Genomic DNA, 27,502 nt, shown 5'->3' with positions numbered 1-27,502 from the left:
TTATCAACCCATGGAGGTCTGGATTTGGAGTCACACTCAAAATTAAAGTGGAAAACCACACTACAGGCTGATCCAACTTTGATGTAATGTCCTTAAAACAAGTCAAAATGAGGCTCAGTAGTGTGTGTGGCCTCCACGTGCCTGTATGACCTCCCTACAACGCCTGGGCATGCTCCTGATGAGGTGGCGGATGGTCTCCTGACGGATCTCCTCCCAGACCTGGACTAAAGCATCTGCCAACTCCTGGACAGTCTGTGGTGCAACGTGGCGTTGGTGGATTGAGCGAGACATGATGTCCCAGATGTGCTCAATTGGATTCAGGTCTGGGGAACGGGCGGGCCAGTCCATAGCATCAATGCTTTCCTCTTGCAGGAACTGCTGACACACTCCAGCCACATGAGGTCTAGCATTGTCTTGCATTAGGAGGAACCCAGGGCCAACCGCACCAGCATATGGTCTCACAAGGGGTCTGAGGATCTCATCTCGGTACCTAATGGCAGTCAGGCTACCTCTGGCGAGCACATGGAGGGCTGTGCGGCCCCCCAAAGAAATGCCACCCCACACCATGACTGACCCACCGCCAAACCGGTCATGCTGGAGGATGTTGCAGGCAGCAGAACGTTCTCCACGGCGTCTCCAGACTCTGTCACGTCTGTCACATGTGCTCAATGTGAACCTGCTTTCATCTGTGAAGAGCACAGGGCGCCAGTGGCGAATTTGCCAATCTTGGTGTTCTCTGGCAAATGCCAAACGTCCTGCACGGTGTTGGGCTGTAAGCACAACCCCCACCTGTGGACGTCGGGCCCTCATACCACCCTCATGGAGTCTGTTTCTGACTGTTTGAGCAGACACATGCACATTTGTGGCCTGCTGGAGGTCATTTTGCAGGGCTCTGGCAGTGCTCCTCCTGCTCTTCCTTGCACAAAGGCGGAGATAGCGGTCCTGCTGCTGGGTTGTTGCCCTCCTACGGCCTCCTCCACGTCTCCTGATGTATTGGCCTGTCTCCTGGTAGTGCCTCCATGCTCTGGACACTACGCTGACAGACACAGCAAACCTTCTTGCCACAGCTCGCATTGATGTGCCATCCTGGATGAGCTGCACTACCTGAGCCACTTGTGTGGGTTGTAGACTCCGTCTCATGCTACCACTAGAGTGAAAGCACCGCCAGCATTCAAAAGTGACCAAAACATCAGCCAGGAAGCATAGGAACTGAGATGTGGTCTGTGGTCACCACCTGCAGAACCACTCCTTTATTGGGGGTGTCTTGCTAATTGCCTATAATTTCAACCTGTTGTCTATTCCATTTGCACAACAGCATGTGAAATGTATTGTCAATCAGTGTTGCTTCCTAAGTGGACAGTTTGATTTCACAGAAGTGTGATTGACTTGGAGTTACATTGTGTTGTTTAAGTGTTTCCTTTATTTTTTTGAGCAGTGTATATGTTCCTATTCATTGAACAAGTAAACTTTTAGTACAATAGGTGTGTGTGTGTGTGTGTGTGTGTGTGTGTGTGTGTGTGTGTGTGTGTGTGTGTGTGTGTGTGTGTGTATATATACAGTGGGGAGAACAAGTATTTGATACACTGCCGATTTTGCAGGTTTTCCTACTTACAAAGCATGTAGAGGTCTGTAATTTTTATCATAGGTACACTTCAACTGTGAGAGACGGAATCTAAAACAAAAATCCAGAAAATCACATTGTATGATTTTTAAATAATTAATTTGCATTTTATTGCATGACATAAGTATTTGATCACCTACCAACCAGTAAGAATTCCGGCTCTCACAGACCTGTTAGTTTTTCTTTAAGAAGCCCTCCTGTTCTCCACTCATTACCTGTATTAACTGCACCTGTTTGAACTCGTTACCTGTATAAAAGACACCTGTCCACACACAATCAAACAGATTCCAACCTCTCCACAATGGCCAAGACCAGAGAGCTGTGTAAGGACATCAGGGATAAAATTGTAGACCTGCACAAGGCTGGGATGGGCTACAGGACAATAGGCAAGCAGCTTGGTGAGAAGGAAACAACTGTTGGCGCAATTATTAGAAAATGGAAGAAGTTCAAGATGACGGTCAATCACCCTCGGTCTGGGGCTCCATGCAAGATTTCACCTCGTGGGGCATCAATGATCATGAGGAAGGTGAGGGATCAGCCCAGAACTACACGGCAGGACCTGGTCAATGACCTGAAGAGAGCTGGGACCACAGTCTCAAAGAAAACCATTAGTAACACACTACGCCGTCATGGATTAAAATCCTGCAGCGCACGCAAGGTCCCCCTGCTTAAGCCAGTGCATGTCCAGGCCTGTCTGAAGTTTGCCAATGACCATCTGGATGATCCAGAGGAGGAATGGGAGAAGGTCATGTGGTCTGATGAGACAAAAATAGAGCTTTTTGGTCTAACTCCACTCGCCGTGTTTGGAGGAAGAAGAAGGATGAGTACAACCCCAAGAACACCATCCCAACCGTGAAGCATGGAGGTGGAAACATCATTCTTTGGGGATGCTTTTCTGCAAAGGGGACAGGACGACTGCACCGTATTGAGGGGAGGATGGATGGGGCCATGTATCGCGAGATCTTGGCCAACAACCTCCTTCCCTCAGTAAGAGCATTGAAGATGGGTCGTGGCTGGGTCTTCCAGCATGACAACGACACGAAGCACACAGCCATGGCAACTAAGGAGTGGCTCCGTAAGAAGCATCTCAAGGTCCTGGAGTGGCCTAGCCAGTCTCCAGACCTGAACCCAATAGAAAATCTTTGGAGGGAGCTGAAAGTCCGTATTGCCCAGCGACAGCCCCGAAACCTGAAGGATCTGGAGAAGATCTGTAGGGAGGAGTGGGCCAAAATCCCTGCTGCAGTGTGTGCAAACCTAGTCAAGAACTACAGGAAACGTATGATCTCTGTAATTGCAAACAAAGGTTTCTGTACCAAATATTAAGTTCTGCTTTTCTGATGTATCAAATACTTATGTCATGCAATAAAATGCAAATTAATTACTTAAAAATCATACAATGTGATTTTCTGGATTTTTGTTTTAGATTCCGTCTCTCATAGTTGAAGTGTACCTATGATAAAAATTACAGACCTCTACATGCTTTGTAAGTAGGAAAACCTGCAAAATCGTCAGTGTATCAAATACTTGTTCTCCCCACTGTATATAAGAAGTATGTGCCAAGACTGGAAAGTCTGTGTGTTTAGTGCAGATGTATTGGAGGAGCTGTTTAATCTCACTTAATCCTACAGGGTTCTCATGTCCTCTGACGACCTCTGCGTAGCTGCGCTGGTCCTGCTGTTGGACCCTGTGGAGTGGAGGGGGGCCAGGTCTGGGCCTTGGGGCTTCCTCTCTGGTCTGGTAGAGGTGGTGGTCTGATGCGGGGTAGTAGGCTGGGCCCGGTCCAGTCTGGCTAAGCCGATGAATATGGTGATGCTCTGGTGGTGGGTGTGGTGGTGGGTGGGGCCTGTGGGGTGCGCTGGGTCTGGTGGGGCGTTGAGAGTGCCTGGGGCTCCTTGGTGGTGCAGTGGTATCTGGGTGGTCCTCTGCGGCATGGGATGTTTGTCTACCAAGTACCACGTGTGACGACCCTCCCACTCTGTCTGCCGTATTCTCTCTCTGTTCTTGTTTCCTTATTAGGATGCCGGTGGGCGGAGTTGGGAGGGTCGTCAGCTACATGGGAAACACCTGGGCCCAGTGTGTCCCAGGATAAATACACCACTTCCCCATTCATGGAAGAGACTCTCTCCATGCAGACACCTTGATAGATTTTGTTGTGTATCTTGGTGCTTTTTGGTTGTTTGCTTTGGCACCTTTCAACACCCTGCATTATCACATTCATGCATGCTAAACACTCACTTACACTACTGATTACACACACCATTGTATATTGTACTTAGTTACTTTATTTAATAAATATATGTTTTGTTATTCCTTATCTCCACGTGGTCTCCCTTTTGTTACGGGCTTTGAGCCGGTTCGTGATGAGACTTGGCACACATCCCTACTGTCTGCTTCCTCAGGTGGGAGTGGTCGTGCAGATGCTCTGGGGTGATTGTTGGGTGGTGAGCAACGTGCATGTTCGGGATTAGGCCACACCCTCTGGTGATGTCAGGGTTGACTTTCTGAATGGTATGGGGATGAAAGTCTTTGCGGGGCAGCAGAGTGGAGATGGTGATGTGGGAGTTGGGGAACCACTCAAAGGCCCTCTCTGCTACTCTGTTGACCAGAGCTCCCTACTCTCTCCTGCTCCTATCGCAGGTTGTTGGTGCCGGTGTGAATAATAATGTGGACTGGTGTGCCAAAGTCAGACTGGGACAGGATGTGGAGTGCATCCTGTGTTTTTGGACACCATGTTTTGGACACCTTGTGGTGGGGGACGAGTTTATCCTCTTGGATGAATTTCCCATTTGAGTCAATGAGGATGGCCACATCAGTGGGTTTTACGGTCAGGGGATGGGGTACACAGGGCCTGTGTACAAGGAGGGGTGTGTGGGGGTGTGTCAGGGGGGGCCAGAGAGCTTCTCTCTGTAGTAGGTGTCCCCATGTGAGCCTCCTTGTTGACTGGGGGTGTGGGTAAAGGGTTGTCGGTATGGGGGGGGGTGAAGGTGGGTCAGTGGGGTCGTTAGGGGTGGTGAGGGGCTGCAGCTTCTCTCTAGGGGTCTCTACAGTTTGCTCTCTGTGCTGCAGCACCCTCTTGATGACAGAAAAGTCCTTTGCCATCTCCTCCTTTACCTGCACCAGCTCTTTCCTCATGGTGGCCTTTACCTCCTCAAGAGCTGTGGTAAGGCTCTCTCTCAGCTCCTGGACAGAGTTCTTCAGCTGCGCCCTGCACTGGTTGATCTGGTCCTGTAGTAGCTCTGTGTCTGGGCTCGAGGTGGTGTAGCTCATTAACCCATACCTCTAACAGAGCCAGCCTGTCTCTCAGTAGGCTGATGGTAGTGTGGTCTTGGCTCTGGTGGTGGTGGTGGTAGGCAGGCAGGGGGGAGGATAGACCTGTTGTGTGGATGTAGGTGTGGGCCTGGGCTCCTGCTGTTGGGGTGAGGGGAGAGGTCGGGGTGCTGTCCTTGTCTTTTTTTGTTTCCGCTATCTTCCTTAGGGTGGGGAAGTCTTGCACAAAAGAGCTGAGTGCAGCCTCACTGCCCTGGACCATGACAGTGCCGTTCTGGTACATGTTCACCGTCAGAAACCTGTTTTCCTGATCCTTCTCACTGTCCTCAATAATGCTGATTTGCCTTCTCTTGCAGATGCCTTTCTTTGTGGTATAGCTGAAATGCCTGGTTACAGCTGTATGCCAGGCAGTAGTGTGGTCTGTGTAAAATAACAGGTTTGCAACAGTCCTGTTGTGTGAGCAGTCGGCAAATAAAGTTTCTGGGTTCTCCCTCAGAATTCTGTGTCTAAAATTGATTCTTCCCTTCTCTGATTTGATTCTATTGAGAATTTTCCAGAACATGTGTGGCCATTATACATTTCAGGATAGTCAGCAAAACTAGTGCACTCTATGTGTGCCCTGGGTCATTAGACACCATTAGACATGCACCTGTCGGGGTGTGGACACAACTGGTTATTCCTGTAACTGTGTTATCACCTGATATACTGTTGCTATGGTTACACCGCTTGGGTCTTTTCCAGAACATGGGTGTCCCTTTCAGAGGAGTTAGCAGGATGACATGTCTGGTTATTTCTGTAAAGTGCCAAGGACTGGTCCTACATGCACTCACCTGTCTTAGTCGAGAACATGTCTGTCTTTTTAAACTATTGCTGTGGCTCTACTGTTTCCATGCCCTAATATGAAACCAAACTAAACTTAGTGCAAGGCAATAAGATAACGGTGGCTAAATGCCAGAGGGAATGAGTCATTAAGAGGAGTTTACTATGGGTGTGATGTAAGGAGGAAAAATGTATAAGAAGTATGTGCCAAGACTGGAAAGTTAGTTGTTTTCATGAACCAGCTCGGCTTGTCGTGTCGTGGAAAATTGCAAGATTATGTTATAATGCTTGTATTGCATGATAATGGTTGTTTTATTCAACAGAATAGAGTGTTCTGTTAACTATTGTGTGTGTTTTTCACTGAGGATGGGCCTCTATGAGATAGCACTGACAGAGCTATCGATGTCTTTGGATGATAAAACCTAAAGAGCATTCCAGATAACATGAGGTAATGTTTTTGTGCTATGAAGTATCAGGAACGAGATTAGAACCTCGTCTTAGGGGCCAAACTGAACGACAATTTATAGCGAATGCTATCTGGGATAGTCCTCTCTCTCAAGTAAAAATATTTCTTTGTAAACTGTTCCTAAGATCTGTGGTTCGTCATGTAAGTTGAGAGGGGTGTATCTTGACTATAAATGATCTTTGTACTTTTCTGTTGTGACTTTTCAATGGTTCATTAGAGATGGCGCATCATTGAAAGTCAAAGGCTATTGCAAAGCTCTTATTATTAAAGATGTAGTTTAAGTATAACTCTGACTGGTGTGTGAAGTTTGTTAAAACTCATTTGGTAAAGCAGAAATATGCCACCACAGACGTAAGAAAAGTATATTTGAACTCACAGGCTCAGGTATTTGAGAAATATGATTGACTGAATATTTCCACGACAATAACTGCTGGAAATTCAAAAAAAGGGGGGGGGGGGGTCTATTAGTCTCTGCTTCTGCTGCTAGCACTGCCTCAGTGGCCATGTTGCTATGGTTACCACCAGTAAACAGTTGGAACTAGACGGTAAGCTAGTTGGACACATTTTAATTTGGCTAGCTAACACGATTAAGATTGTTTTTTTTAACTCACTCTCTGTCAATCTTTTCCTCCTGTGTTGATCTTGAGTTCTAAAATTTGATTACCTATAATTTTTTTGCTAATTTAATCATGTTAATCTCACTCTTAACAACCAGAAAGTTATAACAAGTCAGGAGTTGTTCTTCTGCATGACTTCTCTCTCCCTCTTCTCCCCATTGCTAAGGCCATTGATTCTCTCTCACGCATTGTGTGTTTCTGAATAACAAATGACACACCTGAAGTTCCCTTGGGGAAAATGCAGTGCATTCAATCAACTGTTGCCCCACCAACATTTCTCCTATTTACTGAGTCACCTTGTAATAGCAGTGGGAAAATAGCAGTGAGATGAGTCATTCAAACAGGTTGCTGAAAATGTTATGACGGCAATTTCTACAGTAGCTATTCCTTCAGGTCCTAGATTAAATACTTTGGTCTTTGATGTTCATTTGGATGTAAAACTGGACTTATAGTTTCTGTTCAATATGTAAGCAGCCACAGGAAGACACATCCACAATAACAGAAAATGCTCTATCGCTCTCTCAACCCATATGGATAACCTACCCATAACCCTTGCTTTTGGACCCACTATTAAGGGGTGTGAATGTGTGGGCTCAATGAAAATCCAATGACCTTTGTAATGTCTAAAACACTGTACAGTACACTAATGGTAGGAAAAGAAAGTGGCATTCTCTCAACCATAGGGTCACACTATTAAGAAACAGATTATGTTCGCTTTGGTTTTTATTGACACTTTTCTAGATGAAGCCGAACCTTATGGGGGGGTTTCTCAGCCACAGATCAAGCCTAGTTCCATGGACAAAAAAACATAAATACAAATGGTGAATGGAAAATCTCCACCACACCTTGTCAGTTTGTGATGGTTTGTGATGGAAATGACTGATGGAAATGACATTTCTACAGTGTCTGGAGAAAATTGACAGACAGCTTAGCATGCTTTGAATAGTATTACAGCAAGCATATTGTTTACACTAAATACATAAAATACAAAAAAAGCTAAAGTTCTACCACAAATTAAAGACATTATAGCCTGTTTGGAAATGACTGACAATTAAAATATTCTCTACACAAGCAATATTTCTACACAAGCATCCACTACTCTGGATGGTTTTGACTTAGAATATGTGGACAACTACAAATACCTAGGTGTCTGGCTAGACTGTAAACTCTCCTTCCAGACTCACATTAAGCATCTCCAATCCAAAATTAAATCTAGAATCGGCTTCCTATTCCGCAACAAAGCATCCTTCACTCCTGCTGCCAAACGTACTATCCTACCGATCCTTGACTTCGGCGATGTCATTTACAAAATAGCCTCCAACACTCTACTCAGCAAATTGGATGCAGTCTATCACAGTGCCATCCGTTTTGTCACCAAAGCCCCATATACTACCCACCACTGTGACCTCTATGCTCTCGTTGGTTGCCTTCGCTTCATATTCGTCGCCCAACCCACTGGCTCCAGGTCATCTATGTTTTTGTTAGGTAAAGCCCCGCCTTATCTCAGCTCACTGGTCACCATAGCAGCACCCACCCGTAGCACGCGCTCCAGCAGGCATATTTCACTGGTAACCCCCAAAGCCAACTCCTCCTTTGGCCACCTTTCCTTCCAATTCTCTGCTGCCAATGACTGGAACGAATTGCAAAAATCACTGAAGCTGGAGACTCATATCTCCCTCACTAACTTTAAGCATCAGCTGTCAGAGCAATTTACAGATCATTGCACCTGTACATAGCCCATCTGTAAATAGCCCACCCAACTACCTCATGCCCATATTGTTATTTTTATTTTTTGCTCCTTTGCACCCCAGTGTCTCTACTTGCACATTCATCTTCTACACATCTATCACTCCAGTGTTTAATTGCTTAATTGTAATTATTTCGCCACTATGGCCTATTTATTGCCTTACCTCCCTAATCTTACTTCATTTGCACACACTGTATATAGACTTTTGTATTTTGTTATTGACTGTACGCTTGTTTATTCCATGTGTAACTCCGTGTTGTTTGTGTCGCACTGCTTTGTTTTATCTTAGCCAGGTCGCAGTTGTAAATGAGAACTTGTTCTCAACTGGCCTACCTGGTTAAATAAAGGTGAAATAAACAAAATAAAATAATAAACAGAATATTCCTCATTTAAATTCAAATGGGTTAAATGGAATAGTAACTGAAAATAAGGATACTGACTCTACGCCTATAACCACACATGTAGTGTAATATAATATTAACTCCTACTGAATTATGCATTTCTTGCAGTAAAATTATACAATAAATGTTAGTTTTGTCTTGGGAACAGGAGTGGAAAAATATTTATTTCAGCATCTCTTCAGAAAATGTGAATGCGTTGTTATGACACTATTCTGCAACCAGCCAGTATTTCAAAGACATAAAATATTCACCCAAGACGAAGTAAAGTCTTATCAGAAACATGTTTTATAGTTTTCTCAAATTTGTATTTCCTTAAAACCTGTCAACTGATGACATTTGGACATTTTGCACAGGACCAATAGTTCCACTGTTTTGGAGTTATTGCGTTTTCTCCCTGGTTCCTAAACAAAACAGACAACTATACCGGTGTTAACTACATTAATAATGCCTTCATGCTATCTATGTAAGACATTATTCTGGTGAGCACTACAATATTTAGTCATGACAGACGAGAAGCTGCATGTATCTAACTATAGTTGATAAACAAATGACCAACCAAATCTCAGAAATTATAATATGGCCTACCAAATCTCGACAATTATAGGCAAAAACTTGTCTAAATTAGGGGTGAAAGTAGCCAGTAGACTATATGGTCCAGTACAGAGTATCAGCAAAATAAATTATAATGGTGGATCGAAATGTGCTTTTAGCCTACTTTTTAAAGTGATTTGTTTGACAATCAGATGAAAACATCATCACACAACACCAATGATATGTGAAATTGAGCCTGTGCAGACCGTGGAAAACAGTAAACGGAATAGGACGTTTACATGCCACAGTTTACCGTCTAAGATCAGCATATCCCAGGCATCTTATACGGGATTCTCATAACCGGGATACAAGCTTTTTCGGGTTATTGTAAATGGAATATGACGTTTATATGCATCAACTCAAAAACAGAGTACTTGAGTATCCCGAATAATAACAGGATATTGGTCTGTGTGTAAATGTTGTCAGTGTTACAAAGAAGTAGGCCTATTTGGTAATAGTAAAACAACTGCAAAACCTTTTAAGAGTGCTTTCTAAAAATTCTACTTCATTATGATTAGGCATGCTAATTATTTATTCAAATGACGTACAAAAAAAACTAACATCAAATAAAACCTTGACTGAGTGCTTAATCTAAATCCATGAATCAACTACCAATAAATACACATTCAGTCAATCCATATGTCTATAAGAATAATAGCTCATCATCCTCCTCGGGAACCTACATCAGAACCACTTAGACAGCCATTTCACAGCCATTCCTCCTACTTTGGGAAGTATTCCTGGAAGGAACAAGGTAGCTGCAGTCCCAACAGTATCCAGAGCTGTGCTCATAAATGAGGGTTTTTTCTCTTCCTCTTGTGCCTTTGCACCCTTAAGCGTATCTATCTCTCTTTGCATTTGGTGTGCTCTGTCATCAAACCCTTGTTGGAGAAGGTCATTCTGCTCCTGAAATTACAAGGTTTGTTTTTACACATCACGGACTGTGTCATTAAAACAAAACACATACACACATTTAATCTTAACCCTAGAGTTCCTGTAGTTTTAAAGTGTTGTCCTCAATGTTTGTGTTTTTAAAATTCCTACCTTAAGTCTGGCCTGCAGAACTCTATCGTGCTCTGCCACGGCATTTCTACTGTCTCTCTCCATCCTCTCCATCAGCTGGTTCACATTCTCCTCATACGTCCTCTGCTGGTCCGCTCTCAACCTCTCCTGGACAACCAGCTGCTCCTCCATGGCTCGATTCTCCCGCTCAGATGCCTCCCTTTTCGCTTGCTCCGCTGCAGGTAGACAGAGTATGTGTGAGAGAGAGAGATAAATATCAAAGAGAACGAGAGGTAAGCCTCCATTTGGTGGTCATTAGAATGTTGTTGCCAGGTCATGGAGTGCATATTCATGGTGACCTATATCACCTTCTGCTCTCTGCTCAGCTTCAGTGAGGGACTGGTCTGCTGACAGGATGTTCTGACCAATGATGGCCTTCCTTTCCAAGTACTCCTTCAGTACCTCTTCAGCCTGGAACAACCACACATAATATTTAACTTTCAACATCACATCAGTGCATTCATAACTCCTTTGACCAGCATCCACAAAACATGATAATTACATAATATCCTAAAATAGCACCACCTCCCCAACATACCTTCACTCCCCTGCCTCCCTCAGATCTGTATTCGCTGGTGGCCAGTTTCAGGTCGTTGCAGTACTCTTTGTATCCTCCAGGGGTCATGTAGGAGCCATCCCTTATTTTCTCCTCCAAGGGGGCAAAGATGCATTCGATTTTGGACTCGCATGCCTTCTGGGACTCCTTGTAGTTCCTCTCACAGATCTTCTCATACTCCTCTTGAAGCACTTTCTATTTTGGTGTTTGAGAGGTTGGTTCAGAATGTACCAGAACAAACCAGAATGTCTTGGTTCAGTTGAGGTAATAAATGTTGAATAATCTGTCAATGTGCCCTTGAGTAAGGCATTTAACCCTAATTGCTGCTGTAAGTCGCTCTGGATAAGTGTGTCTGCTAAATGACTAAAATGTACATGTAAGTGTAGCATAAAGGGGTAGCTCACACAAATGACAAATTATCCTCATCTTGTTAAATACATGCATCACTGAATTGAATATAGACTCTACATTCCCATACCATGAGCTCCAACTGGTACTTCTGGTCCTCGTCTTTGAAGGAGTTGTTGATGAATATGGCCACAGCCTCCTTCTCCATGACAGCATGCACTTCAGACAGCTCCTCTTGGGTCTCTGTGGGGTAGGCTACCCAGTCAGCCATGCCCTTTTGGTAGTGGGCCCTGGCCCTCTCGATGGCACTGGAGTTCTCAATTTGGGCCAGAGCCAACACAGCATTGTCCAGGCAGGGGATCTGCCCGCTCCGGATGGCAGACACATACGTCTCTGCCAGGTTTCCCAGCACTGCAGGAGAGGGCAGGAAATCAGCATATCTGGTAGTTGTGGTAGTGATGGTGGTAGTACTGTAGTGGTCAGTGTTGCTTGTATAGAAGTAAAGTAAGTAGTAGAATTAGTAGGACTTGAAGTACTAATGGCGTTGTTAGTTGTACTGGTCATGGTGGTTGTAGTAATCATCATAATAATAATAATAGAGGAACTGGTTATAGTAGCAGCAGTAGTTTAGTTGTATTATCAAACATCATGACCTACTTTCATAAGTGCTTTCCAATATCAGTGTTGTAATACTCACGTCTGCCGGTAACTTTCAGGCCCTGTTTCAGGGTCTTGGTCTTGGCCTCCTTGAAGACATGGTCACAGAACTCCTTGGCTTGCTCCACAAAGGCAGGCTCCAGGTCAGCGTCGGTCAGCTCCTCCATACGTCTCATTTTGTCTCCGCTGGCTGGCCTCTCAAACACAAAGCACCAGCGAGGAGAGAAATAGTTCCGCAGGCAGCTACGAGGCAGGTTGTATGCCTGATCTTTCTTACTATGACCTTTGTAAATGAAAGGAAAAGTACATCAATCATTAATTAACAAATTAAATGTTTAACCGTGACATTTGTGTGGAAGAAAAGCATTTAATATTTTTTGTAAAGGTATTGTCAACATTGGTAAATTCAATCTAACCATGGTTTAGATTAAGAGATTAAGTTAGCTGTGCTAGCTGGTGTTCCCTTCACCTGTTCTCAGTTTAAGAGCGTTCTCCAGGTACTCATTGGCTGTGATGGGTCTCCCATCAACCTCCAGGGTCAGGGTGAAATCTCTGACTGTCCACACAAAGGAAGGAAAGTAACGCAGGTACTCTGAAGATTCCTCCCCGTCTCCCTGGTTGGACTTCACCTTGATGTGCTCTGTCAGTTCTGTCACATAGCTGTAGAAGGCGGTGTTGAGGACAAAATGAACCCAGATTTACTAACATACAGTATAGTGCTGAGCGATTAGCGCTTTTTGAGGTTGGTTCGGTTGTTGGGGATGAAATGAACCCAGACATACAACACTACACTATATTTCTTTATAGGCCTGCTGAAGGATACTGTAGTTTCTCCAGGGCGTTGTTGTCGATGGTTCCCAGGCTGTTGTACACCAGAGTACTGCTGAGCAGGACAGCCAGGGAAAAGATCCAGTTGTCATTCTTCTCATCACCCTGCAGACACAACAGAAGGAACACATTGGTACTCTGTTCATACTAGAATGAAATTAAGTCAGTAACTAAATGTCTACTCCATACGCCGTTTTATGGGCTCCCTACCTAAATAAAGGTCAAAGCTGGAATCCTTAATTGAAACATTAACAAAGCCCCACCCTGCCTCAGTTTTGGTAAAAGAAGCTAACAAAAAAAATCTGAGGGATGGGCCTGGAGAAATGTAACCACTAAAATTCATAGACTGAGCTATGGGTGCAATGACTCACCATCCGTGACATCATAATTGTAGTTAATCATGATATTATACAGTGTTTAATTACGTATACAAACATTGGAGAAAAACAAGCTTATAACTAAGCTCATGGGTCATTATTTATTTGTTATACTCTTTAGAATCAATTGGTACATATCATACATTTATAAGTTAGACATTATATACAGTTGATGACATCAGCTATCAGTACTAGACACAGTTTATTGAGATAACATGGGATTTTACCCATAGCAATGTTATATTCTGTCATCTAAACACCCATAAAAGGTTTTTGACAGAGAGTGAACTTTGACCTCCCACCTTCTCCACGTCCCCCAGACCCTCTGTATCCAGCAGCACCAGGGTGTGGTCTCTTTTTTCAGGGTGAGGCACACACCACATCCAGATGCCCTTAGTTTTGGACTGGATGGTGGCTCCCAGGGCAAAACCTTGAGGACAGAAGATAAAAACGGTTCTTAGGATGGAATCTGTAAAGAGGCAGCAGGATGTAAAGTGTTTACTCAAGGCTGCTGGTTTTCAGATGAACCTTTTTGTCTAGTTATACTGTATATAATACTGACAGACTGAAAGTGAAACTAGCAGCCAGTGCAAAACGGCACCCTAATCTACACAACCCACCTAGAACAAATGTGGTCGGAACAAATTTTTTTTTGCATCTTTGCTCTGTTGTCTGGTTGTACGTTATGGTGTAAAACAAAGAGAAACTGTAGTTTCCACAATGCAACAACAGGATGTGTCGAATTTCCAATTTTGGAGAGAAAAAAACATCAAATCATAATGTGGTCAGAACAGGACAAGTCTGTACTTTGGTGCAGCATATCTGGCTCTAACTCAATGACAAATGCAGTACATAAGTTAACACATTCTGTTTCACATTTCTATTACCCTATCTTTATGAGAAATAATTATCTTATACATAATCATTCCTTAACCATATAACAGTGTTGAGGTCATGCATATTGTTATGTGCACTGAACAAAAATACATGAAACAATTTCAAAGATTTTACTGAGTTACAGTCCAAATAAGGAAATCAGAAAATAAAACATAAAAAATAGGGGGGTGGATCAGAAAACCAGTCAGTATCTGGTGTGACCACCATTTGCCTCATGCAGTGCAACACATCTCCTTCGCATAGAGTTGATCAGGCTGTCGATTGTGGTCTGAGGAATTTTGTCCCACTCCTCTTCAATGGCTGTGCGAAGTTGCTGGATATTGGTGGGAACTGGAACACGATGTCGAACATGTCAATCCAGAGCATCCCAAAAGTTCTCAATGAGTGACATGTCTGGTGACTATGCAGGCCATGTAAGAACTGGGACATTTTCAGGAATTGTGTACAGATTCTTGCGACATGGGGCCCTGCATTATAATGCGGAAACATGAGGTGATGGCGGCGGATGAATGGCACGACAATGGACCTCAGGATCTCGTCACGTTATTGTTGTCAGTAGCTTATGCCTGGACATACCATAACGCCATTAAAGGTGAGCATCTGCCCACTGAAGTCGGTTAAGACACCGAACTGCAGCCAGGACAAGACCATGGCGAGGACGACGAGCACGCAGATGAGCTTCCTTGAGACGGTTTCTGACCGTTTGTGCAGAAATTCTTCAGTTAAGCAAACCCAGTTTCATCTACTGTCCGGGTGGCTGGTCTCAGACGATCCCGCTGGTGAAGAAGCCGGATATATAAACTCAGCAAAAAAAGAAACGTCCTCTCTGTCTCGACTTCCTCCGAAGTTGGTCCCTCTCCTTGTTCGGGCGGCGTTCGGTGGTCGAAGTCACCGACCTTCTAGCAATCGCTGATCCACTTTTCATTTTCCATTGGTTTTGTCTTGTCTTCCATCACACCTGGTTCCAATTCCATCAATTATATGTTGTGTATTTAACCCTCTATTCCCCCCCATGTCCTTGTCGGTAATTGTTTCTTGTAGTGCTTATGCACGGTATGCTGGTATTTACCGGGTTTTGTTTGACCCATTTATTGTATTGTTCTGTTGACGGTGGTTTATGGATATTAAACGACACCGTTGTAAATCAGTTTTCGTTCTCTCCTGCGCCTGACTTCTCTACGGCCAGTACGCATCTCACTACACTCTCAACTGCATTTATTAACAAACTTAATTAATTAACTTAACAAAATTCAACAACTGAGACATAAACTAAACAAGTTCCACAGACATGTGACTAACAGAAATATAATAATGTGTCCCTGAACACAGGGGGGGGGTCAAAATCAAAAGTAACAGTCAGTATCAGGTGTGGCCACCAGCTGCATTAAGTACTGCAGTGCATCTCCTCCTCATTGACTACACCAGATTTGCCAGTTCTTACTGTGAGATGTTACCCCACTCTTCCACCAAGGCACCTGCAAGTTCCCGGACATTTCTGGGGGGAATGGCCCTAGCTTTCACCCTCCGATCCAAGAGGTCCCAGGCGTGCTCAATGGGACTGAGATCCGGGCTCTTCGCAGGCCATGGCAGAACACTGACATTCCTGTCTTGCAGGAAATCACGCATAGAACGAGCAGTATGGCTGGTGGCATTGTCATGCTGGAGGGTTATGTCAGGATGAGCCTGCAGGAAGGGTACCACATGAGGGAGGAGGATGTCTTCCCTGTAACGCACAGCGTTGACATTGCCTGCAATGACAACAAGCTCAGTCCGATGATGCTGTGACACACCGCCCCAGACCATGACGGACCATCCACCTCCAAATCGATCCCGCTCCAGAGTACAGGCCTCGGTGTAACGCTCATTCCTTCGACTATAAACGTGAATCCGACCATCACCCCTGGTGAGACAAGACTGCGACTCGTCAGTGAAGAGCACTTTTTGCCAGTCCTGTCTGTGTAACGGATGTGAAATGGCTAGCTAGTTAGCGGTACGCGCTACTAGCGTTTCAATCAGTTACGTCACTTGCTCTGAAACCTAGAAGTAGTGTTGCCCCTTGCTCTGCAAGGGCCGTGGCCTTTGTGGAGCGATGGGTAACGATGCTTCTTGGGCGACCGTTGTTGATGTGTGCAGAGGGTCCCTGGTTCGCGCCCGAGGTCGGGGCGAGGGGACGTACTAAAGTTATACTGTTACATCTGGTCCTGCGATGGTGGGTTTGTGCCCATAGGCGTCATTGTTGCCAGTGATGTCTGGTGAAGACCTGCCTTACTGGCCTACAACCCCTTAGTCCAGCCTCTCTCAGCCTATTGCGGACAGTCTGAGCACTGATGGATGGATTGTGCGTTCCTGGTGTAACTAGGGCAGTTGTTGCCATCCTATACCTGTCCCGCAGGTGTGATGTTCTGATGTACCGATCCTGTGCAGGTGTTGTTACACGTGGTCTGCCACTGATCAGCTGTCCGTCTTGTCTCCCTGTAGCGCTGTCTTAGGAGTCTCACAGTATGGACATCGCAATTTCCTCATGCCTCCTTGCAGCATTCCTAAGGCACATTCACAGAGATGAGCAGGGACCCTGGGCATCTTTCTTTTGGTGTTTTTCAGAGTCCGTAGAAAGGCCTCTTTAGTGTCCTACGTTTTCATAACTGTGACCTTAATTGCCTACCGTCTGTAAGCTGTTAGTGTCTTAATGACCGTTCCACAGGTGCATGTTCATTAATTGTTCATGGTTCAATGAACAAGCATGGGAAACAGTGTTTAAACCCTTTACAATGAAGATCTGTGCAGTTATTTGGATTTTATGAATTATCTTTGAAAGACAGGGTCCTGAAAAAGGGACGTTTCTTTTTTTGCTGAGTTTAGGTCCTGGACTGGCATGGCTACGCGTAGTCTGCGTTGTGAGGTCGGTTGGATGTACTGTCAAAATGACGTTGGAGGTGGCTTATGGTAGAGAAGTTAACATTCAATTCTCTGGCAACAGCTCGGGTGGACAATCTTGAAGTCAGCATGCCAATTGCACTTTCACTCAAAACTTGAAACATCTGTGGCATTGTGTTGTGAGACAGAACTGAACATTTTAGAGTGGCTTTTATTGTCCCCAGCACAAGGTGCACCGGTGTAATAATCATGCGGTTTAATCAGCTTCTTGATATGCCATACCTGTCAGGTCGATGGATTATCGTGGCAAAGGAGAAATACTCACTAACAGGGATGTAAGAAAATTTGTGCACAGCATTTCAGAGAAATAAGCTTCTTGTGTATATAGGACATGTCTAGGATCTTTTATTTTAGGCTCATGAAACTTGATCAGAACATTGATTTAAAAAATGCTTGAGTGGATGTGCTTACCTTTCCTCTCCCCAGCCAGCTTGTTCATGAGGTAGGACTTGCCGGTGCGGTACAGCCCGACCACCGACACCACTACCACATGCTGGTCAATCTTGTCCAGGATGTCCAGTGCACTGCGGACAACACGCAGCTTCCCATCACTGTCGTTCTCTATCAGACATACTGGTTCTTTCATGGATACTGTCTGGCCTGACATGATGCTGACCTATAGAAACGAAGGCAAGGACACGCATAATAACTTTTTATTGAGTAGGACACTGTGTGTGTGTGTGTGTGTGTACAGTACCAGTCAAAAGTTAGGACACCCCCACATCATTCAAGGGTTTTTCTTTATTTTTCCTATTTCTACATTGTAGAATAATAGTGAAGACATCAACACTTTGAAATAACACACATGGAATCATGTAGTAACCAAAAAAGTGTTAAACAATAAAAAAATATATACAGTGGGGAGAACAAGTATTTGATACACTGCCGATTTTGAAGGTTTTCCTACTTACAAAGCATGTAGAGGTCTGTAATTTTTATCATAGGTACACTTCAACTGTGAGAGACGGAATCTAAAACAAAAATCCAGAAAATCACATTGTATGATTTTTAAGTAATTCATTTGCATTTTATTGCATGACATAAGTATTTGATCACCTACCAACCAGTAAGAATTCCGGCTCTCACAGACCTGTTAGTTTTTCTTTAAGAAGCCCTCCTGTTCTCCACTCATTACCTGTATTAACTGCACCTGTTTGAACTCGTTACCTGTATAAAAGACACCTGTCCACACACTCAATCAAACAGACTCCAACCTCTCCACAATGGCCAAGACCAGAGAGCTGTGTAAGGACATCAAGGATAAAATTGTAGACCTGCACAAGGCTGGGATGGGCTACAGGACAATAGGCAAGCAGCTTGGTGAGAAGGCAACAACTGTTGGCGCAATTATTAGAAAATAGAAGAAAATAGAAGAAGTTCAAGATGATGGTCAATCACCCTCGGTCTGGGGCTCCATGCAAGATCTCACCTCGTGGGGCATCAATGATCATGAGGAAGGTGAGGGATCAGCCCAGAACTACACGGCAGGACCTGGTCAATGACCTGAAGAGAGCTGGGACCACAGTCTCAAAGAAAACCATTAGTAACACACTACGCCGTCATGGATTAAAATCCTGCAGCGCACACAAGGTCCCCCTGCTCAAGCAGGCGCATGTCCAGGCCCGTCTGAAGTTTGCCAATGACCATCTGGATGATCCAGAGGAGGAATGGGAGAAGGTCATGTGGTCTGATGATTCAAAAATAGAGCTTTTTGGTCTAAACTCCACTCGCCGTGTTTGGAGGAAGAAGAAGGATGAGTACAACCCCAAGAACACCATCCCAACCGTGAAGCATGGAGGTGGAAACATCATTCTTTGGGGATGCTTTTCTGCAAAGGGGACAGGACGACTGCACCGTATTGAGGGGAGGATGGATGGGGCCATGTATTGCGAGATCTTAGCCAACAACCTCCTTCCCTCAGTAAGAGCATTGATGATGGGTCGTGGCTGGGTCTTCCAGCATGACAACGACCCGAAACACACAGCCAGGGCAACTAAGGAGTGGCTCCGTAAGAAGTATCTCAATGTTATGCTGATGAATGAGGACCCAAAAGCGACGTAATAGTAACAGAGTCTTTATTCCAGTATTAAACAAATAATGATTCTCCTGGATATAATCAATGGTAATCCAAAACAGGAAACTGAAATCCTCTCGTCAATAGAGAGGAACGCCTGGAGACGCGACCACAGACTGCAGGTCGCTTCGGGAAGGCACTGGCCGTAGCTGACATAGACACCTGCTCACACGCAGCATCTGAAGAAGGCAAAGAACACGACAGGGCGAAACAAGGACACAGGAACAGCAAACATCAAACAAGAATCCGACAAGGACAGGAGCGGAAAACAGAGGAAGAAATAGGGACTCTAATCAGAGGGCAAAACAGGGGACAGGTGTGAAAGAGTAAATGAGGTCGTAGGGAGAATGAGAAACAGCTGGGAGCAGGAACGGAACGATAGAGAGAGAGAAAGAGAAAGAACCTAATAAGACCAGCAGAGGGAAGCACAGGGACAAGACATGATCAAAGACAAAACATGACAGTACCCCCCCACTCACCGAGCGCCTCCTGGCGCACTCGAGGAGGAACCCTGGCGGCAACGAAGGAAATCATCAATCAACGAACGGTCCAGCACGTCCCGAGATGGAACCCAACTCCTCTCCTCAGGACCGTAACCCTCCCAATCCACTAAGTACTGGTGACCACGTCCCCGAGAACGCATGTCCATGATCTTCCGTACCTTGTAAATAGGAGCGCCCTCGACAAGGACGGGGGGGGGGGGGGGAAGACGAACGGGGGCGCGAAGAAAAGGCTTGACACAGGAGACATGGAAGACAGGGTGGACGCGACGAAGATGTTGCGGAAGAAGCAGTCGCACAGCGACAGGATTGACGACCTGAGAGACACGGAACGGACCAATGAACCGCGGAGTCAACTTGCGAGAAGCTGTCGTAAGGGGAAGGTTACGAGTGGAAAGCCACACTCTCTGACCGCGACAATACCTAGGACTCTTAATCCTACGTTTATTGGCGGCTCTCACAGTCTGCGCCCTGTAACGGCAAAGTGCAGACCTGACCCTCCTCCAGGTGCGCTCACAACGTTGGACAAAAGCCTGAGCGGAGGGAACGCTGGACTCGGCGAGCTGGGACGAAAACAGAGGAGGCTGGTAGCCAAGACTACTCTGAAACGGGGACAGCCCGGTAGCAGACGAAGGAAGCGAGTTGTGAGCGTACTCAGCCCAGGGGAGCTGTTCTGCCCAAGACGCAGGGTTTCGAAACGAAAGGCTGCGTAAAATGCGACCAATCGACTGATTGGCCCTTTCTGCTTGACCGTTAGACTGGGGATGAAACCCGGAAGAGAGACTGACGGAAGCACCAATCAAACGACAGAACTCCCTCCAAAACTGTGACGTGAATTGCGGACCACTGTCTGAAACGGCGTCTAACGGGAGGCCATGAATTCTGAACACATTCTCAATGATGATTTGTGCCGTCTCCTTAGCGGAAGGAAGCTTAGCGAGGGGAATGAAATGTGCCGCCTTAGAGAACCTATCGATAACCGTAAGAATCACAGTCTTCCCCGCAGACGAAGGCAGACCGGTAATAAAGTCTAAGGCGATGTGAGACCATGGTCGAGAAGGAATGGGAAGCGGTCTGAGACGACCGGCAGGAGGAGAGTTACCTGACTTAGTCTGCGCGCAGTCCGAACAAGCAGCCACGAAACGACGCGTGTCCCGCTCCTGAGTAGGCCACCAAAACCGCTGGCGAATAGAAGCAAGCGTACCCCGAACGCCGGGGTGGCCAGCTAACTTGGCAGAGTGAGCCCACTGAAGAACAGCCAGACGAGTAGAGACAGGAACGAACAGAAGGTTACTAGGACAAGCGCGCGGCGACGCAGTGTGAGTGAGTGCTTGCTTTACCTGTCTCTCAATTCCCCAGACAGTCAACCCGACAACTCGCCCTTCAGGGAGAATCCCCTCGGGGTCGGTAGAAGCCACAGAAGAACTAAAGAGACGGGATAAGGCATCAGGCTTGGTGTTCTTATTTCCCGGACGATAGGAAATCACGAACTCGAAACGAGCGAAAAACAACGCCCAACGAGCTTGACGTGCATTAAGTCGTTTGGCCGAACGGATGTACTCAAGGTTCTTATGGTCAGTCCAAACGACAAAAGGGACGGTCGCCCCCTCCAACCACTGTCGCCATTCGCCTATGGCTAAGCGGATGGCGAGCAGTTCGCGGTTACCCACATCATAGTTGCGTTCCGATGGCGACAGGCGATGAGAAAAGTAAGCGCAAGGATGGACCTTATCGTCAGACTGGAAGCGCTGAGACAGAATGGCTCCCACGCCCACCTCTGAAGCGTCAACCTCGACAATGAATTGTTTAGTGACGTCAGGAGTAACAAGGATAGGGGCGGATGTAAAACGCTTCTTGAGGAGATCAAAAGCTCCCTGGGCGGAACCGGACCACTTAAAGCAAGTCTTGACAGAAGTCAGAGCTGTGAGAGGGGCAGCCACTTGACCGAAATTACGAATGAAACGCCGATAGAAATTAGCGAAACCGAGAAAGCGCTGCAACTCGACACGTGACTTAGGGACGGGCCAATCGCTGACAGCCTGGACCTTAGCGGGATCCATCTGAATGCCTTCAGCGGAAATAACAGAACCGAGAAAAGTGACAGAGGAGACATGAAAGGCGCACTTCTCAGCCTTCACGTAGAGACAATTCTCTAAAAGGCGCTGGAGTACACGTCGAACGTGCTGAACATGAATCTCGAGTGACGGTGAAAAAATCAGGATATCGTCAAGGTAAACGAAAACAAAAATGTTCAGCATGTCTCTCAGTACATCATTAACTAATGCCTGAAAGACAGCTGGAGCATTAGCGAGACCGAACGGCAGAACCCGGTATTCAAAATGCCCTAACGGAGTGTTAAACGCCGTCTTCCACTCGTCCCCCTCTCTGATGCGTACGAGATGGTAAGCGTTACGAAGGTCCAACTTAGTAAAGCACCTGGCTCCCTGCAAAATCTCGAAGGCTGACGACATAAGGGGAAGCGGATAACGATTCTTAACCGTTATGTCATTCAGCCCTCGATAATCCACGCAGGGGCGCAGAGTACCGTCCTTCTTCTTAACAAAGAAAAATCCCGCTCCGGCGGGAGAGGAAGAAGGCACCACGGTACCGGCGTCGAGAGAAACAGACAGATAATCCTCGAGAGCCTTACGTTCGGGAGCCGACAGAGAGTATAGTCTACCCCGAGGGGGAGTGGTCCCCGGAAGGAGATCAATACAACAATCATACGACCGGTGAGGAGGAAGGGAGCTGGCTCTGGACCGACTGAAGACCGTGCGCAGATCATGATATTCCTCCGGCACTCCTGTCAAATCACCAGGTTCCTCCTGAGTAGAGGGGACAGAAGACACAGGAGGGATAGCAGACATTAAACACTTCACATGACAAGAAACGTTCCAAGATAGGATAGAATTACTAGACCAATTAATAGAAGGATTATGACATACTAGCCAGGGATGACCCAAAACAACAGGTGTAAAAGGTGAACGAAAAATCAAAAAGGAAATGGTCTCACTGTGGTTACCAGATACTGTGAGGGTTAAAGGTAGTGTCTCACATCTGATACTGGGGAGAAGACTACCATCTAAGGCGAACATGGGCGTGGGCTTCCCTAACTGTCTGAGAGGAATGTCATGTTTCCGAGCCCATGCTTCGTCCATAAAACAACCCTCAGCCCCTGAGTCTATCAAGGCACTGCAGGAAGCAGCCGAACCGGTCCAGCGTAGATGGACCGACAAGGTAGTACAGGATCTTGATGGAGAGACCTGAGTAGTAGCGCTCACCAGTAGCCCTCCGCTTACTGATGAGCTCTGGCTTTTACTGGACATGACATGACAAAATGTCCAGCAGAACCGCAATAGAGGCAAAGGCGGTTGGTGATTCTCCGTTCCCTCTCCTTAGTCGAGATGCGAATACCTCCCAGCTGCATGGGCTCAGTCTCTGAGCCGGTGGGAGGAGATGGTTGAGATGCGGAGAGGGGAAGCACCGTTAACGCGAGCTCTCTTCCACGAGCTCGATGACGAAGATCTATCCGTCGTTCTATGCGGATGGCGAGTGCAATCAAAGAGTCCACGCTGGAAGGAACCTCCCGGGAGAGAATCTCATCCTTAACCTCAGCGTGAAGTCCCTCCAGAAAACGAGCGAGCAACGCCGGCTCGTTCCAGTCACTGGAGGCAGCAAGAGTGCGAAACTCTATAGAGTAATCCGTTATGGATCGATCACCTTGACATAGGGAAGCCAGGGCCCTGGAAGCCTCCTTCCCAAAAACTGAACGATCAAAAACCCGTATCATCTCCTCTTTAAAGTTCTGATAATCGTTAGAACACTCAGCCCTTGCCTCCCAGATAGCTGTGCCCCACTCCCGAGCCCGACCAGTAAGGAGTGATATGACGTAAGCGATCCGAGCTCTCTCTCTTGAGTACGTGTTGGGCTGGAGAGAGAACACAATATCACACTGGGTGAGAAAGGAGCGACACTCAGTGGGCTGCCCAGAGTAACATGGTGGGTTATTAACCCTAGGTTCCGGAGACTCGGAAGACCAGGAAGTAGCTGGTGGCACGAGACGAAGACTCTGAAACTGTCCAGAGAGATCGGAGACCTGAGCGGCCAGGGTCTCAACGGCATGACGAGCAGCAAACAATTCCTGCTCGTGTCTGCCGAGCATTGCTCCCTGGAACTCGACGGCAGTGTTGAGAGAATCCATAGTCGCTGGGTCCATCTTGGTCGGATTCTTCTGTTATGCTGATGAATGAGGACCCAAAAGCGACGTAATAGTAACAGAGTCTTTATTCCAGTATTAAACAAATAATGATTCTCCTGGATATAATCAATGGTAATCCAAAACAGGAAACTGAAATCCTCTCGTCAATAGAGAGGAACGCCTGGAGACGCGACCACAGACTGCAGGTCGCTTCGGGAAGGCACTGGCCGTAGCTGACATAGACACCTGCTCACACGCAGCATCTGAAGAAGGCAAAGAACACGACAGGGCGAAACAAGGACACAGGAACAGCAAACATCAAACAAGAATCCGACAAGGACAGGAGCGGAAAACAGAGGAAGAAATAGGGACTCTAATCAGAGGGCAAAACAGGGGACAGGTGTGAAAGAGTAAATGAGGTCGTAGGGAGAATGAGAAACAGCTGGGAGCAGGAACGGAACGATAGAGAGAGAGAAAGAGAAAGAACCTAATAAGACCAGCAGAGGGAAGCACAGGGACAAGACATGATCAAAGACAAAACATGACACTCAAGGTCCTGGAGTGGCCTAGCCAGTCTCCAGACTTGAACCCAATAAAAAATCTTTGGAGGGAGCTGAAAGTCCGTATTGCCCAGCGACAGCCCCGAAACCTGAAGGATCTGGAGAAGGTCTGTATGGAGGAGTGGGCCAAAATCCCTGCTGCAGTGTGTGCAAACCTGGTCAAGAACTACAGGAAACGTATGATCTCTGTAATTGCAAACAAAGGATTCAGTACCAAATATTAAGTTCTGCTTTTCTGATGTATCAAATACTTATGTCTTGCAATAAAATGCTAATTAATTACTTAAAAATCATACAATGTGATTTTCGGGATTTTTGTTTTAGATTCCGTCTCTCACAGTTGAAGTGTACCTATGATAAAAATTACAGACCTCTACATGCTTTGTAAGTAGGAAAACCTGCAAAATCGGCAGTGTATCAAATACTTGTTCTCCCCACTGTATATATTTGAGATTCTTCAAAGTAGCCACACTGCCTTGATGACAGCTTTGCACACTCTTGGCATTGTCTCAACCAGCTTCAACTGAAATCATTTTCCAACAGTCTTGAAGAAGTTCCTACATATGCTGAGCCCTTGTTGGCTGCTTTTCCTTCACTCTGCGGTCCAACTCATCCCAAACCATCTCAATTGGGTTGACGTCGGGTGATTGTGGAGGCCAGGTCATCTGATGCAGCACTCCATCACCCTCCTTCTTGGTCAAATAGCCCTTACATGGTAGAGAGGTGAACATTAAATTCTCAACATCCACTAAAGCATTGGGGTCGTAACCAAAAGGTCGCTGGACCGAGCTGACAAGGTAAAAATCTGTCGTTCTGCCCCTGAACAAGGCAGTTAACCCACTGTTCCCCGGTAGGCCATAATTGTAAATAAGAACGTGTTCTTAACTGACTTGCCTAGTTAAATAAAGGTTACATTTAAAAATATATGTATTTTAAAAATACAGTCTGAAGGTGTGATGGGTCATTGTCCTGTTGGAAAACAAATGATATATAGTCCCACTAAGCGCAAAGCAGATGGGATGGTGTATCGCTGCAGAATGCTGTGGTAGCCATGCTGGTTATTGTGCCTTGAATTCTAAATAAATCACTGACCGTGTTACCAGCAAAGCACCCCCCACACCATCACACCTCCTCCTCCATGCTTCACGGTGGGAACTACACATGCAGAGATTGTCTGTTCATCTACTCTGCGTCTCACAAAGACACGGCGGTTGGAACAAAAAATCTCACATTTGGACTCATCAGACCAAATGACAGATTTCCACCAGTCTAATGTCCATTGCTTGTGTTTCTTGGCTCAAGCAAGTCTCTTCTTATTATTGGTGTCCTTTAGTAGTGTTTTTTTTGCAGCAATTCGAAAATGAAGCCCTGATTCACGCACGTCTCCTCTGAACAGTTGATGTTGAGATGTGTCTGTCACTTGACCTCTGTGAAACATTTATTTAGGCTACAATTTCTGAGGCTGGTAACTCCAATGAACTTATCCTCTGCAGCAGGGGTAACTCTTGGTCTTCCTTTCCTGTGGCGGTGCTCATGAGAGCCAGTTTCATCATAGCGCTTGATGGTTTTTAAGACTGCACTTGAAGAAACTTTCAAAGTTCTTGAAATTTTCCGTACTGACTGACCTTTATGTCTTAAAGTAATGATGGACTGTCGTTTCTCTTTGCTTATTTGAGCTGTTCTTGCCATAATATGGACTTTGTCTTTTACCAAATAGTACCAAATGCTATCTTCTGTATAACACCCCTACCTTGTCACAACACAACTGATTGGCTCAAATACATTTCGAAGGAAAGAATTTCCACAAATGAACTTTTAACAAGGCACACCTGTTAATTGAAATGCATTCCAGGTGACTACCTCGTGAAGCTGGTTGAGAGAATGCCAAGAGTGTGCAAAGCTGTCGTCAAGGCAAAGGGTGGCTACTTTGAAGAATCTCAAATATAAAATATATTTTGATTTGTTTAACACTTTTTTGGTTACTACATGATTCCATATGTGTTATTTTATAGTTTTGATGTCTTCACTACGAATGAGTAGGTGTGTCGCAACGTTTAACTGGTACTGTATGTGTGTCATAAAAATAATAACAGCAGACAACAGGAAAAATACGTTCAAATTCAAAGACAGGAGAGGAGTCTTCCACTCTCTGATTCGTAGAGGCTACTCCATGAATAGACTCCAGGAATAGTTATGAATGTGCTTGCATGTACAGGCGTGGTTATCCAATCAATTAATTGACCGCAAATGTTTATTGTAAAAAAATAAAAAATAAAAAATCACCAGTCAACATTATACCAGTCATTTTGCAAATCAATAGCTATATATCATATAGTAAAAAAGCCCACATTTAGAAGTGAGAGTTTAGGCTTACCTCGGCAACACTGTACCGTACAGTGAGGTTGTTGTTCAGTCTGTTGTCCGCGTTTGCACGGCAAAAGAGATCGGTTGTGATATTGAAACTGAAAGTGTTTCTCTTACGTTAACAATTAAGCTTCCGGGAAAGCACGACGTTTCCCCCCCGAAGAATTCTCTGCTGCAGTGAAACATGACCTGACATATACCGCGTTCATGTGCTGGTAGGTACTAGGAACTCAGAAAAGTTTGACTTACTAACGGTTTGAACGCGATATGTTAAAAGCCAACACGTAGAACTACAACCAGTTAGCAAGTCGACCATACCCGAGTTTCCTTGTTCCAACTTGCACTAGAACGAATCACTATTCCTATCTTGAACAAAATAGAGATCATTGGCTCAATAACGCCATTAAAACAAATATTATTCTTTTTTTTTTTTATTCAAAGTCGGATGCGTCAGTTCCATATCTAATTTAACTGGTGAAAATAAGAGACATATAGTCTAGACAACTTTCACTTTCTGTATCTGCAGACAAATAGGTACCACTAGTTACTACAGCCACAACGTCTTAGACCTCGCCTATTTCCCTTCTCAAAATGTGATTTTAAACCTAAATTTAACCA

At 45.5% G+C, this 27,502-nt stretch overlaps 1 protein-coding gene across 1 annotated transcript; it reads right to left on the bottom strand.

Moving 5' to 3' along the window:
- Window positions 1-7,495: 7,495 nt before the first annotated feature.
- Window positions 7,496-27,428, bottom strand: LOC139538838 (guanylate-binding protein 1-like). Its single transcript, XM_071341323.1, has 11 exons — window positions 26,895-27,428; window positions 17,600-17,804; window positions 13,660-13,787; window positions 12,976-13,085; window positions 12,622-12,812; window positions 12,193-12,435; window positions 11,626-11,906; window positions 11,130-11,342; window positions 10,900-11,002; window positions 10,574-10,767; window positions 7,496-10,435 (listed from the first exon to the last, which is right to left on the bottom strand). Exons 2-11 carry the CDS (start codon window positions 17,793-17,795, stop codon window positions 10,214-10,216), a joined length of 1,881 nt encoding a protein of 626 aa, XP_071197424.1. The 5' UTR covers window positions 17,796-17,804; window positions 26,895-27,428; the 3' UTR covers window positions 7,496-10,213.
- Between the last annotated feature and the right edge of the window lie 74 nt (window positions 27,429-27,502).

Source organism: Salvelinus alpinus, chromosome 14 (assembly GCF_045679555.1).
Source record: "Salvelinus alpinus chromosome 14, SLU_Salpinus.1, whole genome shotgun sequence".
In the NCBI taxonomy this organism is placed as follows: Eukaryota; Metazoa; Chordata; class Actinopteri; order Salmoniformes; family Salmonidae; genus Salvelinus; species Salvelinus alpinus.
The sequence above is the reverse complement of the archived record's forward strand: the minus strand, read 5'-3'. Positions and strand labels throughout refer to the sequence as shown.